At 42.5% G+C, this 13,822-nt stretch overlaps 1 protein-coding gene across 11 annotated transcripts in view; it reads right to left on the minus strand.

The window, feature by feature from the left end:
* The window catches only part of LOC122540004 (supervillin-like), a 231,843-nt gene that overhangs the window by 124,189 nt on the left and 93,832 nt on the right, over positions 1-13,822 (minus strand). For all 11 annotated transcript variants that reach the window (XM_043675276.1, XM_043675277.1, XM_043675281.1 and 8 more), the window contains 4 exons: positions 9,179-9,216; positions 7,362-7,423; positions 6,534-6,679; positions 3,096-3,342 (listed from right to left, as the gene is read on the minus strand). In XM_043675276.1, coding sequence (XP_043531211.1) covers positions 3,096-3,342; positions 6,534-6,679; positions 7,362-7,423; positions 9,179-9,216 — 493 coding nt within the window. The remainder of the gene's footprint in view (positions 1-3,095; positions 3,343-6,533; positions 6,680-7,361; positions 7,424-9,178; positions 9,217-13,822) is intronic.

A 13,822-nucleotide genomic window follows, 5' to 3' on the forward strand; every position in this document is an offset into this window, starting at 1 on the left:
GGGTCCGTTTGGAGGTAGCGGAAATGACGGCGGATGCCTCATCTTCCGGCTAGGAACCCTCCAACCACAAGGGATGAACTCGGATTTCACCAGTTTCCTCATTTCCCCTCTCCCCAGCCTGTCTCAGTCAAATCCATCAAATTCAGCACCGCCTTCCTAACCTGAGATCTTCTTCCCGACCTCTCCGCCCCCACCCCAGTCTGACCTATCACGCTCACCTTGACCTCTTTCCACCTATCACATTTCTGACGCCCCTCCCCCAAGTCCCTCCTCCCTACCTTTTATCTTAGCCTGCTGGACAAACTTTCCCCATTCCTGAAGAAGGGCCTATGCCCGAAACGTCGATTCTCCTGTTCCCTGGATGCTGCCTGACCTGCTGCGCTTTTCCAGCAACACATTTCCAAAACATTTCATTGTCAATTAATCATTTTAAAGTGAAATTGCCTCAATAAAAGGGGCAGCATGGTGGCTCAGTGGTTAGTACAGCAGCCTCACTGCACGAGAGACCTGGGTTCGATTCCAACCTCAGGCAACTATCTATGTGGAGTTTGCACATTCTCCATGTGTCTGTGTGGGTTTCGTCTGATTCCCTCCCACAATCCAAAGATGTGCAGCTTAGGTAGATTGGTCATGCTAAGTTGCCTGTAGCATCTAGGGATATGCAGGCTAGGTGGATTAACCATGGGGAATGCAGGGTTACAGGGATAGGGTAAAGGGGTGGGTCTAGATGGGATGCTCTTGGAGGTTGGTGTGGACTGGATGGGCCAAAGGGCCAGTTTCCACAGTCTAGGGATTCTATACCAATGCAGAATCAACAAGTGCACAGGAGGATCACATAAGCAGTAAAGGAACAAACGACCAGTGATGGTGTTCCTGGTGATATGATTATGATAGGCATGTTGACCTGAACATTGGCACACCTCTCCTCCAAAAATCATCTAAGAGTTCCTTTACAAGCAGTAGGAGTCTGTAATAGTCCGTCAGTACTACATTAATTGTATCAGTCTAGGGTGTGTGCTCATACTCCAGTGGGCTTTGGACCTTCAATCTGTTGAGTTAAATGCCGGCAACTGTGCCATGTTGACACTGGATATATTTTTAAACATGAGCACAGCCTGATACGCCAGAACCACATTTTGTTAAAATACATACTGACAATGAGGTTGAAGTATTTGGAATTTTGTACCCTGATTTGGTTAATTTGAATAAATTTATATTTTTAACTTGCTTTGTGACGTGCTCTTTCCTATATTACCAAATGGTCACTGTATATTTGTTCCAGTTGAATAAACAGAAATTACAAACTGGCAATGGGTCATTCTCAAGAGTTTGCAGTTCCCAATCCCACTGCAGTCTCTATGGTTTACCACTACATCGTATTAGTGAGTTCCCCTCAGAGACACTGTGTAAATATCTTGCAAACAAGTGTTGATTAAAGGACAGCTTGCTCAATTGAAAGCACAACAGTTCTTTTACAGATAGATTTTCCAATCAATTTAGTATTTCACACTAATATCTTTTCTTTCCCCCTCTAACACATGGACCAATGCAGGGGTTTAATTCCACATGGGATGGCAATGCTACAATCCATGCTCATTGAGTGTGACCCTGTATGGCGCCAGTAGGCTATTTAACAATTGAGTGCATCACAGGTTAACACTCATTTCACTCTCATTCAATGCCCATGCATTTTTCAGTAGGAATCATTAGATAGTAAATCTCAATCGGAATATTGGCTATTTTTTCCCTCCACGTACAAGGTAGTTAGCCATATTACCCCTAACGACATTTATAGAATTTCTACACTGTGAACGCAGGCCATTTGGCTGCTCAAGTCCACACCGACCCTCAAAGAACATCTCATCCAGACCCACCCCCATCCTTTTAACCCTGCATTTCCCATGGCTAACCCACTAGCTTGCACATTCCTGGCTGGACACAATGGGCAAATTAGCATAGTCAATCCACCTAACCTGTACATTATTGTACTGTGGGATGAAATTGGAGCATCCGGAGGAAACCCATACAGACACAGGGAGAATGTGCAAACCCCACACAGACAGTCCCAAGAGTGGGATCAAGCCAAGGTCCCTGGTGCTGTGTGGCTAGCCACTGAGCCACTGTGCTGCCACAGAACTAGCATAAATTAGATATTAGGTTTGCACAGTCTTCATGCCTCAGTGAACATTTTAGACTGGACAATCAACTGTAATGTTTAAAATCTTAGGTGTATGGGCGCATGTATCACAAAGGCTAATATGCAGGTAGAGCAATTAATTAGAAAGCTAACAGAATGTTACTGTTCATTGCGAGGGCAATTGTTTACAGTGTGCAGAATTGCTATCCTTATTTGCAGAAGGATGCAACTTGTTTGGAAGCAGTTTAGTGAAGGATTATTCGACTACCTGGAATAGCTACGATGTTTGGAGAGGGGAGGGTTGGTTTATGAGGAAAGGTTAAACCAGTCAGGTTCATAGCTGCTGGAGTACAGTACAATCAATGACAATTTAATTAAAACGTGTAAGATCCTAGTGTTGTGGGACTGCATATGGAGAGGGTATTATAAAGCAAAGAACTGAAAGCCTGAAACAAAAACAGAGAAATGCATCTCTCTGTACAGAAAGATCCAAATGATGTCAGACATGCTGAGTTTCCCTATCACATCCTGTTGGAGATTCTAAAACCCAGATTCACTGTTTAAAATTAAGGAGACATCCATTTAAAGCAGAGATGAGCAGAAGTTCATTCTCAGATGGTCTCTTCCTCAAAAGGCAGTGGAAGCAGAGGGTTGGAATATTTAAAGCAAGAGGCAGATTCTTGATCAGAGTGAAAGGTTATCAGCAGTAGTTGAGAATGTGATGTAATCAGACTAGCCAGGGTCTTATTGAATGGCACAGCAGGCTTGAGGGCCCGAATGGCCTACATCTGCTCCTAGTTTTCTGATCAAATGCAAAACTTTCAAGGAAGGCCTTAAACCTTTCAGTAGTCATTAATTATTGCACAAACAGTTGGGGATTATTTCATGTCATGGATCACAGGAAGGAAACTATTCTGCTTTGCTATCTTAGGAACATTGAAATAAAAATAATATTTACCAGCTGGACCTCACCGATGGTGACAGGTTGGGTGCGATACCGAGCCCCTTTCTGTCTGCGTCCATTACGTCCTTCCATTGCAGGCATCTTCTTTGGCATGGGCTGACACAGACTGTTGAACAAGGCCATCTTCTGGTTCAGACTCAGCTTTGAATTCTCATCGCCTCTCTCTTCAACCTCCTGTTCAACTGCACTGCTCTTTTTTCCATCTGTATCTTGCTCCTTTGGTGACTGTGCCTTAGGGATGCTAACAGCAGAGTTTTTGTCAGTTGGAGGAGAAGTTGAACAATGTGAAGAAAACTATTCTTCAAATTTAATCCTTTCCTTCACTTGGGAGAAGCTGTTTGTCTTTTGGGTTAGGAACAACATTGGACCATTCATCCCCTTGACTCTACTTCATCAGCTCTGAAAATGTGTCGCTGGAACAGCGCAGCAGGTCAGGCAGCATCCAGGGAACAGGAGAATCGACGTTTCGGGCATAAGCCCTTCTTCAGGAAGGGCTTATGCCCGAAACGTCGATTCTCCTGTTCCCTGGATGCTGCCTGACCTGCTGTGCTTTTTCCAGCAACACATTTTTCAGCTCTGATCTCCAGCATCTGCAGACCTCACTTTCTACCCTACTTCATCACTCAATTAGCTCTGGTTTGATCTTCATCTGGACTTCATTCTTTATGCTTTTTCTCCATCTTCCTTGCAACATGTGGAGTAGAACTGTACAATGTGTGCCATATACATACATACTAAGGTTCAAATAAAGTTAACATATTTCTCTGGTTTTCATATTGAGAATTAAATATCAGTGCTTTTGTTCTTTTGTTTACAAACTTGTTAACCTGTGCATTACTTGTACTGATTGGTGAATCTCTACCCTGAGATCCCTTTGCTTCTTCACGTCACTTAGGCATTCTTTTCCAAGGACTATTTTGTCTGCTAATTTCTTCTACCAAAGTACCTAACTTGCATTTATCTGTTTAATGTTCAATTACCAAATACATGGCCATTCTACTCATTTAAAAATGTTTTCTTTAATTTGTTCCAGCTCTCCTGAGTATTAACTACATCCTACAATTTTCTATCAACCATAAATGGACACATATCTGTTGGACCTCCCATTACTATTAGCCATGAAGTGACACCTTCTGGAAAACTCTTGCTTCCAGTCGCTCATTAGAATGGAATTGTGTTTGGATGTGATGCTATCCATGATCAAATTTCCTCCCAATATCTACTATCCCAAGCCACATTTGAAAATAAAGACTGACAAGGTCTCAGAGGGCAATACTGGAGTGATGTCACTTGACAATCGAGTTGTTTAAATTAATCAAAGGATTTGATTGGATAGGTAAGGAGAAAATCTTTCATCTTGTGGGAGATCATCGATGTAAAAGAAGACGCAAAGTTAAAATGAGAGGTCAGCCATTCAAGAGCAAAATCAGGCAGCATATTTTAGGAAATTAGGACCAGAAACTGGCCTTTTAACATGATTTTATTGAACAGGAATGGCATTTGATAGATCTATTAGAGTTTTTGTGGTTTTGACTAGTTGGGATGCTGAAGGGGAGGCAATGCATGTAATGTAGATGCATTTTAGGAAGGCATGAGTAAAGTGTCTCACAGAGATTGTTGCACAAGGTTATAGCTGGAAATGTGTTGCTGGAAAAGCGCAGCAGGTCAGGCAGCATCCAGGGAACAGGAGAATCGACGTTTCGGGCATAAGCCCTTCTTCAGGAAAGAAGGGCTTATGCCCGAAACGTCGATTCTCCTGTTCCCTGGATGCTGCCTGACCTGCTGCGCTTTTCCAGCAACACATTTCCAGCTCTGATCTCCAGCATCTGCAGACCTCACTTTCTCCGCACAAGGTTATAGGTCATGGGTATGAGAATATATGTTGGAAATGTATAGGAAATTGGTTAATGGTCAACAAATAGAGAATAGGAATAAATGGGTTAATTCCAAGATGGTTGGATGATGCTAGTGGAGTGCCTCATTGATCAGCACTTGGATGTCAGCTATTTATAATGTACATCAATGAGACAGATAAGGAGACCAAGTATAACCTATCTGAATTTACTGTCAATATAAAGTGAGGTGGAAAAGTAAAGTGTGAGGAGGGCACAAACACTATCAAATATTGCAAATAAAGATATGTGTTGCAATGCTTGCAGCAGAGAAATAACTCATTTAGCCCAAGAGTTTCAATCTGGCCATGATCCACCACAGGAAGTTCCTCATACCCCACTGCATCTAACCCCATGAGCATATCCTTCTATCCCTTTCCCCATCTCATTTGCTTATCTTGGTGTTATATTTAGCACCTTATCATGCCTTCATTATGTCATAAATTACATTACTATCAATGGATAATTTAAGTGCAATAATTGTTATTTAGGTAAATGTAGCAGCCGACTTGTGCATAGCAAGATCTCACAAAAGTACATGAAAGACAAGTTAACTACTCTTTTGGTAGAGTTGATCTGCTGGAATAAGGTTACCTGGTGTGAGGAGGATTTGTTCCTCATTTTTAACCAATCCATTGTTATTTTAAAGTTGATAAGGCCTTAGTTGCTGCCCTTGTCTAACTCGTAGCAAGTTCCATTGCCCTTTTACTTCCTGTGCTCTCTGACATACACTACTTTCTGCCTTTATTTTAAAATTCTGATTGTTGTTTTCAAAGCCCCCATGGTCTCATGCCTCCCTCTAACAATCTCCTCTAGCTCTACAAGCTTCAAAGGGAATCGGCACTCCATTAATTCTGGCCTCATACATAACCTAAATTTATTTGCTCAATCATTGGTGGCCTCCCACCTAACTTCTCCCAGCTTCTCTCGCCCACTTTCCTTCTTTAAGATACTCCTTAAAACCTACCTTTCTGACCAAGCCTCGAATCATCTGACCTAATATTTCCTCATGTGGGTTAATTTTTTTTGATATTAGCAAAAAGTGCAATTTAAATATTAGTTTCAGTTTCAGTTTTATCTAAAAAGCAGCATTTCTAATAATGTGGCACTCTCACTGCACGAGGCTGGAGAGGTAGCCAACCTTATGTACTGAGAACTGGAATGGGACTTTATCCTATAATCTTCTGTCTAATAGGTGGCAGGTCTATAAAAAAAAGCTGCTGTTTACATGGGGCTAACAGTGCAGTAACTTAAATCTGACAGCAACTCATGGCTATTCACAACCTACAGGCTGTATTTTCCACATTACAATGTTGCTAGATGGTTTACACACTAATAGTGGCATGTGTCATTGAGCTCTTACTTTGGCCACAACATCTGGTCTATTGTAAACACTTTAGTGAGGATCACATTGGTAGCACAGAGCCGCAGTTGTCTCTCTCCATCTCACATCTCACACAATGTGGGAAAGACAAGATGTTCTCGACTCTACAGTGGGCTCGGTAGATTGCCTGCTAAACAATACAGTGCTTTCCCATACCTGTTTGCCACCACCATTTCCTCTGTGGTCACTGGCTGAGTCCGAGAACGGTCGTGGGAACGTCGCAGCCTGCGCTCCACGGCTGCATTGCTGCTGCGAGGACGCAACTTTGCAGCAGACTCTGCAGGAGACCCTTTCTCCAGTTCCTAATGAAAATATGAAAGAGAGAGTGAGAGAGAGAGAGAGAGAGCACAATGAGAAGAAACAGAATAATTCTACATAACTTGGCTAATTCTAGCCGTGGATTTCCTGCCAAAACATTGTCCCAGTGACAGCTTGCGTAGCTTCTCATTGTGGTTCCTTTCGAGTAAACTTTCAGCTGGGTAAAGCACCCTGACCCATCTCATTTGCAGCTCAGGCCAATGTTTATATTTTAGGAGGTGGCATTGTATCTGACTGACCCGACACTTTCTGGTCTAATCTTTTTGGCATTTCTGACACCAAGCAATGGAATTTTACCAGACAAACTGACTGGTAAATGTCCCTGCTGTACTCAAAGCAAATGACTCAATCAAAATTGACAGGAACAATCATTGAATGGTCCAAAGCAACTTTACAATGTCTGAAATATGCTGCTTTAAAAATCCTTCTGCTGAGCACTGAGTTTAACCCCTTTTGAAGGTGGTGTTTAACTAAATGCTCATATGTTTCACTATTTTACAACAACGTTTTTCACCTCAACCCCAACTATAGCAGTGAGACTTCATAGAAGAAAAAAACTGTAACAAGGATTAAACCTAGCCCACACCCCAACGTTAGGTAAAAACAGGGGATAAGATACTAAACTCTCCTTGAATTATCGTGAATATTTTACAAACCAGCACTTACTTTGAACAGTGTCATCTTTGCAGCTACACTCAGCTTTGATTTTGCATCCATCTTGTCATCCTCTGTAAAAAAAAAACCAACAGCAGGGTTATTGAAGGGACAGAGACACTGCAACCCTAGGTGAAGCATGTTGTTTTACATGAGAGGAAATAAAAGAAAGAAGATGTTGATTTTGGAGAACTCATTCATTTCTGTATTAAGTTAAGGCTAGATAAAGGGCACAATTTCACAGGGAGTACAGGAGTAAGGGGTAAATGAGCATGAGTTATTGAAGGGGCTGGAAAGATTGAAAGCATGGTTAGTAAAGCACACAGTGTGCTACACCTTCTTAATGCAGGCTTTGAGTATAAGAGCAAATGCAGTTGCTATGTTGCCTTGTTGAATTTGTGTGAAACCCTATTTTGGCCTCATTTGAAATATTGCAGCCAGTCTGGGGCTCAACACATAAGGGAAGATGTGAAGACATTGAGCAGAATGCTGATAGGATTCATGGGAATGGTTCCAGGGATTAGCAATTTCAGTTATGAAGATAGATTGAAAACGTTGGGGCTGTTTCCATTGGAAAAAAGAAGGCTGACAGAAGATTCAAAATCAGGAAAGGTCTGGACAATGTAGATAGGAAGAAACGCTTTCCAATCATAAAACAATCAAAAATGAGAGGGCATAGCTTTAAAATTATTGGGAAAAGAAGCAAACGCAATATCAGGAAAATGTTTTCATTCAGTGAACGATTAGGGTCTGGAATGCACTGCCCAAGACTGTGGTGGAGGTAGGTTCAATTGAAGTATTAAAAGGGAAATCTTCTGAAAAAAGAGATCTGCAGAGTTATGGGGAGAGGATGATCAGTGAACTGTTCATTTGGATGGCCAGTGTAGACCTGATAGACCAAATGGCTTCTTTCTGCACTGTTACAACTTGCAACAATTCTGTAATTCAGACATTTTAAGTATGTTTGGCTGTGATGTGTTAATATCACTGATTTCCTTATTCAAGCTTATACACTGATCAAAGTGCAGACTGGGACAGGTGTGCACATGTACTGACCTTTTGAATAAATCTGTGACATGGTACATTATTTAAAGCCTTTTTGAAAATGATTTGCAATTGTTTGCACTGTCAGGAGTTGGCACTATGTGAAAGGGAGAGAGTGCAATGCATTTCTGAAAGCCTGCTTTCAAACATAGCAGACTGATGGTTTTTTTTGCAACAAGATGAAATTTCACTCTTTTGTCAATGAGAATAACTGAGCCCTTGTGTGTAATAGGTTGAATAGAAAATACCTTCTACGGGTTACTGCAGTAGTTCTGTCCCTGCCTCTAAGTCAGACAGACCTGGGTTCAAGTCCCACCTACTCCAGAGGTCACAGAGTCATAGAGATGTACAGCATGGAAACAGACCCTTCGGTCCAACCTGTCCATGCCGACCAGGTATCCCAACCCAATCTAGTCCCACCTGCCAGCACCCGGCCCATATCCCTCCAACCCCTTCCTATTGTGTAATATCATCTCTGATTAGAAGATACCTAAACCTAGTTGCTATTCTGTAGGGAATCACAACACCTCGTACCTAGTATTAATGCAGTTAACCAGCCTTAAGCTAATGTAGCCTGTTATCTTCTTATTATATAATACTCCGAAGACTTTTTAATGTTTAAACCTTCACTGCTTAATGTCAAGGAGCTCCATAGACCAGCATTACAAGAAGGGGTGGTGGAGACAAATCTAACCAAAAAAGACCCTAGCAGAACCACGACATCTTAAACAACACAATATTTCAATTCGATTAACCATGTGTGGAAATGCAGATATAGTACTCACCATCAGTGTTTGACTTGCTTGTGTTCAGCACTAACTCTCTGTAATATTGAGAAGATATATTGAACATCAGTTACTGATATAACCTGGAAGATGTTGAGGAACAAAACAAAATTCATATTTTCTCCATTGTAACTATCTAAGTTTTAATTACAAAATCTTTACAAACTATACGTCAGAAGGTGACTCTGAGCAATAGTACTGTACTCTCACATTGCTGATGGCAATTTCAATAGTGCTTCCAGACGATGCTATCACACACGGCTGACTCAGTATTATACATCAATCTTGTATGTTATAAGCTTTTCACAGACACCAAATGAAAACCACATTTCATATATAAAACAAGATATGATCTAGGTCAGCTCAATCACAATGCAACTGGCCACTGAGCGTCCTGTCTTTCACTAGTGCTTATTCACAGATAGGGAGGAAAGGTAGGGATTAGAGATTGCATGTGAAATCCCCCCCTCCTGAGAAATGGAGAAAAAGATGGTGGGAGGGGAAGATGATCTGATGGGTTGCTGTTGGGGAGATTCCCACCATCTTCCCCTGTCCTGTTCTGTGCTCCCATTACCACAGGGATTCTGTTCTGAGTTGGAAGGCTTGCCGGGCTAATTGAGACCCTTTAATGGTTTATTGTTCTCTGTGTGGATGAAAATCAGGGTTTCAGGGAGGACAACCAAATTGATCATAGCACCTTGGAATAGGGAACCACATTCGAGAGGACGGAAAAAAGAGAAATGTAATTGGGGATAATATAGTCAAGGGTATAGACAGTTCTCTGTGGCCAGGATTGACAATCCCAAAGGCTGCATTGCCTGCCTGGTGCCTGTGTTCAGGATCTTTTATCAGGGCTGCAGAGGAACTTGGAATGGGAGGGGAAAGGTCCAGTTCTCGTGGTCAATGTAGGTAACGACAACACAGGTTCTGCTGAAGGAATATGTGCAGCTAGAGACTAAATTAGGAGCCAAAATGATAATAATCTCTGGATTACTACCAAAGCCACAAGAAAATTGACACAGGGTCAACCAGATTAAAGAGGTTAAAAATCACATAACACCGGGTTATAGTCCAACAGGTTTATTTGGAAGCACTAGTGTTTGAAGCGCTGCTCCTTCATCAGGTGGTTGTAGAGTATAAGATCGTAATACACAGAATTTCTAGCAAAAGTTTACAGTAGAATGCAACTGAAATTATATATTGAAAAATACCTGTTTGTTTAGTCTCTCATCTTTTAGAATTTTTGCTATAAAATGTTTGCTATAAAATTGTTAGAGCCCACAAGGGAAGAGGCAATTCTGGGTTTGAGGATGTGTAATGAGCCAGCTTAATGATTAGGGAGTGTAAGGTGAAGGAAGCCCTAAGGGGCAGTGACCATAACATCATAGAACTCAGCCTACAGTTTGAAAGGGATCTACTGGAATCAGATGTTAACAGTATTACAAATGAGTAAAAGTAACTACAAAGACATATGAGGGAGGAGCTGGCCAGACTTGTTTGGAATGGGAGCACTGCAGGGAAGACAGTGGAGCAGCAATGGCTGGAATGTTTGGGAATAATTTGGGAGGCACAGCAGAAATCCATCCCAAGGAAGGAGACACATACTAAGGGGAGGATGAGATAGGAGAAAGTGAGGTCTGCAGATGCTGGAGATCAAAGTTGAAACTTTATTGCTGGAACAGCACAGCAGGTTAGGCAGCATCCAAGGAACAGGAGATTCGACGTTTCGGGCACAGGCCCTTCTTCAGGAATGAGCAGAGAGTGTTCAGCAGGAGAAGATAAAAGGTAGGGAGGAGGGACTTGGAGGAGGGGCGTTGGAAATGTGATAGGTGGAAAGAGGTCAAGGTGAGGGTGATAGGTCGGAGTAGGATGGAGGCGGAGAGGTCAAGAAGAAGACTGCAGGTCAGGAAGGCGGTGCCGGGCTGGAGGGATCCGGCTGAGACAAGGTGGGGGGAGGGGGGATGAAGAAACTGGTGAAGTCCAAGTTCATCCCCTGCGGTTGGAGGGTTCCCAGTCGGAAGATAAGACGCTCCTCCTCCGACCGTCGGGTTGTTGTGGTTTGGCGGTGGATGAGTCCAATGACCTGCATATCCTCGGTGGAGTGGGAGGGGGAGTTGAAATGCTGTGCTACAGGTTGGTTGGGTTGGTTCGTCCGGGTGGCCCAGAGGTGCTCTCTGAATCGCTCCGCAAGTAGGCGGCCTGTTTCCCCAATATAGAGGATAACCATGGCTGACAATGAAAGTCAGGGACAGCATAAAAAACAGAAAAAGCATACAATGCGGTGAAAATTAATGGGAAGACAGCAGATTGGGAAGCCTTTAAAAGCCAGCAGAGGATAATTAAAACAGAGTAAACATTGGACTCCTGCAAAATGATGCTAGAGAAGTAATAAAGGAAACAAACAAATGGTGGAGGAACTGAATAGATACTCTGCATCAGTCTTCGCAGTGGAAGACACCAGCAGCATATCAGAACTTCAAGAGAGTCTGGGGCAGAGGTGAGTGTAGTGACAATCACTAAAGAGAAGGAGTTGGGAAAGCTTGAAGTTTGAAGATGGATCAATAATCTGGAACAAATGCACTGCACCTCAGGGTTCTGAAAGAGATAATTGAGGGGATTGTAGAGGCATTGGTTGTGATCTTTCAGGAATCACTCGAGTCAGGGAGGGTGCCAGAGGACTAGAAAATGATTAATGCAATACCCTGTTTAAGAAGGGAGGGAGGCAGAAGATAGGATACTATAGCCTAGTTGGCCTGACCTCGGTTCTTGATAAGATTTTAGATTCCATTAATAAGCATTATTTGTGGGCGGTACGGTGGCACAGTGGTTGGCACTGCTGCCTCATAGCGCCAGAGACCCGGGTTCAATTCCCACCTCAGACGACTGACTGCGTGGAGTTTGCACATTCTCCCTGTGTCTGTTTGGGTTTCCTCCGGGTGCTCCGGTTTCCTCCCACAGTCCAAAAATGTGCAGGTTAGGTGATTTGGCCATGCTAAATTGCCCGTAGTGTTAGATGAAGGGGTAAATGTAGGGGAAGGGGTCTGGGTGGTTTGCGCTTCGGCGGGTCGGTGTGGACTTGTTGGGCCGAAGGGCCTGTTTCCACACTGTAACTAATCTAATCTAATCTAATCATTAGATTACAGAGTACTTGGAATAGGGCTGAATCAAGTTGGCTTCATCAAAGGGAGATCATGTTTGACAAGTCTGTTAAACATCTTTGAGGAGGTAACTAGCAGGTCAGACAAAAGATAGCCAGTGTATGTGATCAAGGCATTTGACAAGGTGCTGCACAAGAGGCTGCTAAATTTGATAAGAGCTCATGGTATTACGGGTATGGTACTGGAATGGATAGAGGGTTCCTCATTGTCAGAAGGCAGAGAATGAGGATAAAGGAGTCTTTTTCAGGATTTTAGCTGGTGAAATCAGAAATCAGAAGCACAAAGAGACTTGGGATTAACAGTTTAGGATTCTTTTTGGGTTAACATACAGGTTCAGCTGGCAGTTAGGAAGGCAAATGCAATGTTAGCATTTATTTTCAGAGATCTAGAATGCAAAAGCAGAGATGCACTGCTGAGGCTGTATAAGGCTCTGGTCTGACCACATTTGGAATATTGCAGGCAGTTTTGGGTCCCGTATCTAAAGAATAATGAGGGGGTCCAAAGGACGTTTACGAGAACCATTCTGGGGATGAAGGGCTTGTCATTTGAGGAGCAGTTGAGGACTCTGGGTCTGTATTCGATGAAGTTTAGAAGCATGATGGTAAATCTGATTGAAACTTACAGAATACTAAGACACCTGGATCGCATGGACATGGAGAACATGTTTCTACCAGTAGGAGAGACTTGGACCCAAGAGCACAGTCTCAGAGTGAAGGGGTGACCCTTTTATAACTGAGATGAGGATGAATTTCTTCAGCTAATGGGTGGAACTCCTTACCACAGAAGATTGTGGAGGCCTAGTCATTGAGTACATGAGACAGAGATAGGTCAGTTCTTGATTGGAAAGGGGATCAGGGGTAGAGGCAGGAGAGTAGGGTTGAGAAACAAAGCAGCCATGATTGAATGATGGAATAGACTCAACAGGCTGAATGTCCTAATTCTGCTCCTAAGTCTTACGATCTTTTGGTTTAAGACTGAGTGAGATTTCTTGGCAGGAGGGGAACAGGGTGTCCCATGTGTTTTTACACAATTCACCAAACTTAGAATTAAAAATGGATGATCTCACTCAATTTCCATTTTTTGTTGTTGTTGAAAGTTCACTGAAACTTTAACAACCAATAATAATACGGGGCCAATATTTCTTCAATATTTAGTGACATTTTAGCTGATATGTCTCAGTCCCATTTACAGGACATTTTTGCATATCTCTTAATCTCCATCCTCAACCAAAAGCTATCGATCTCGGTTTTGAAAGTATCTGTGAATCCAGGATTGTTTCTTGAGAACAGAGTTCCATGTTTCCAAGTCCTGTGTATGAAAAATGTGCTTTGATTTTATTCCTGATTAGACTAGTTGTAATTTTAAGAATGAAAGTTCCAGCTGATGGCCACTGCACGCTAACCAATAATGTTCATATCTGCATTCAGGTAAGAATAAGGCATAACTGTGATGCCTTCGCAGTTGAATAGGCTGTCAACATTTCAAC

Source organism: Chiloscyllium plagiosum, chromosome 33 (assembly GCF_004010195.1).
Source record: "Chiloscyllium plagiosum isolate BGI_BamShark_2017 chromosome 33, ASM401019v2, whole genome shotgun sequence".
NCBI classification, from domain to species: Eukaryota; Metazoa; Chordata; class Chondrichthyes; order Orectolobiformes; family Hemiscylliidae; genus Chiloscyllium; species Chiloscyllium plagiosum.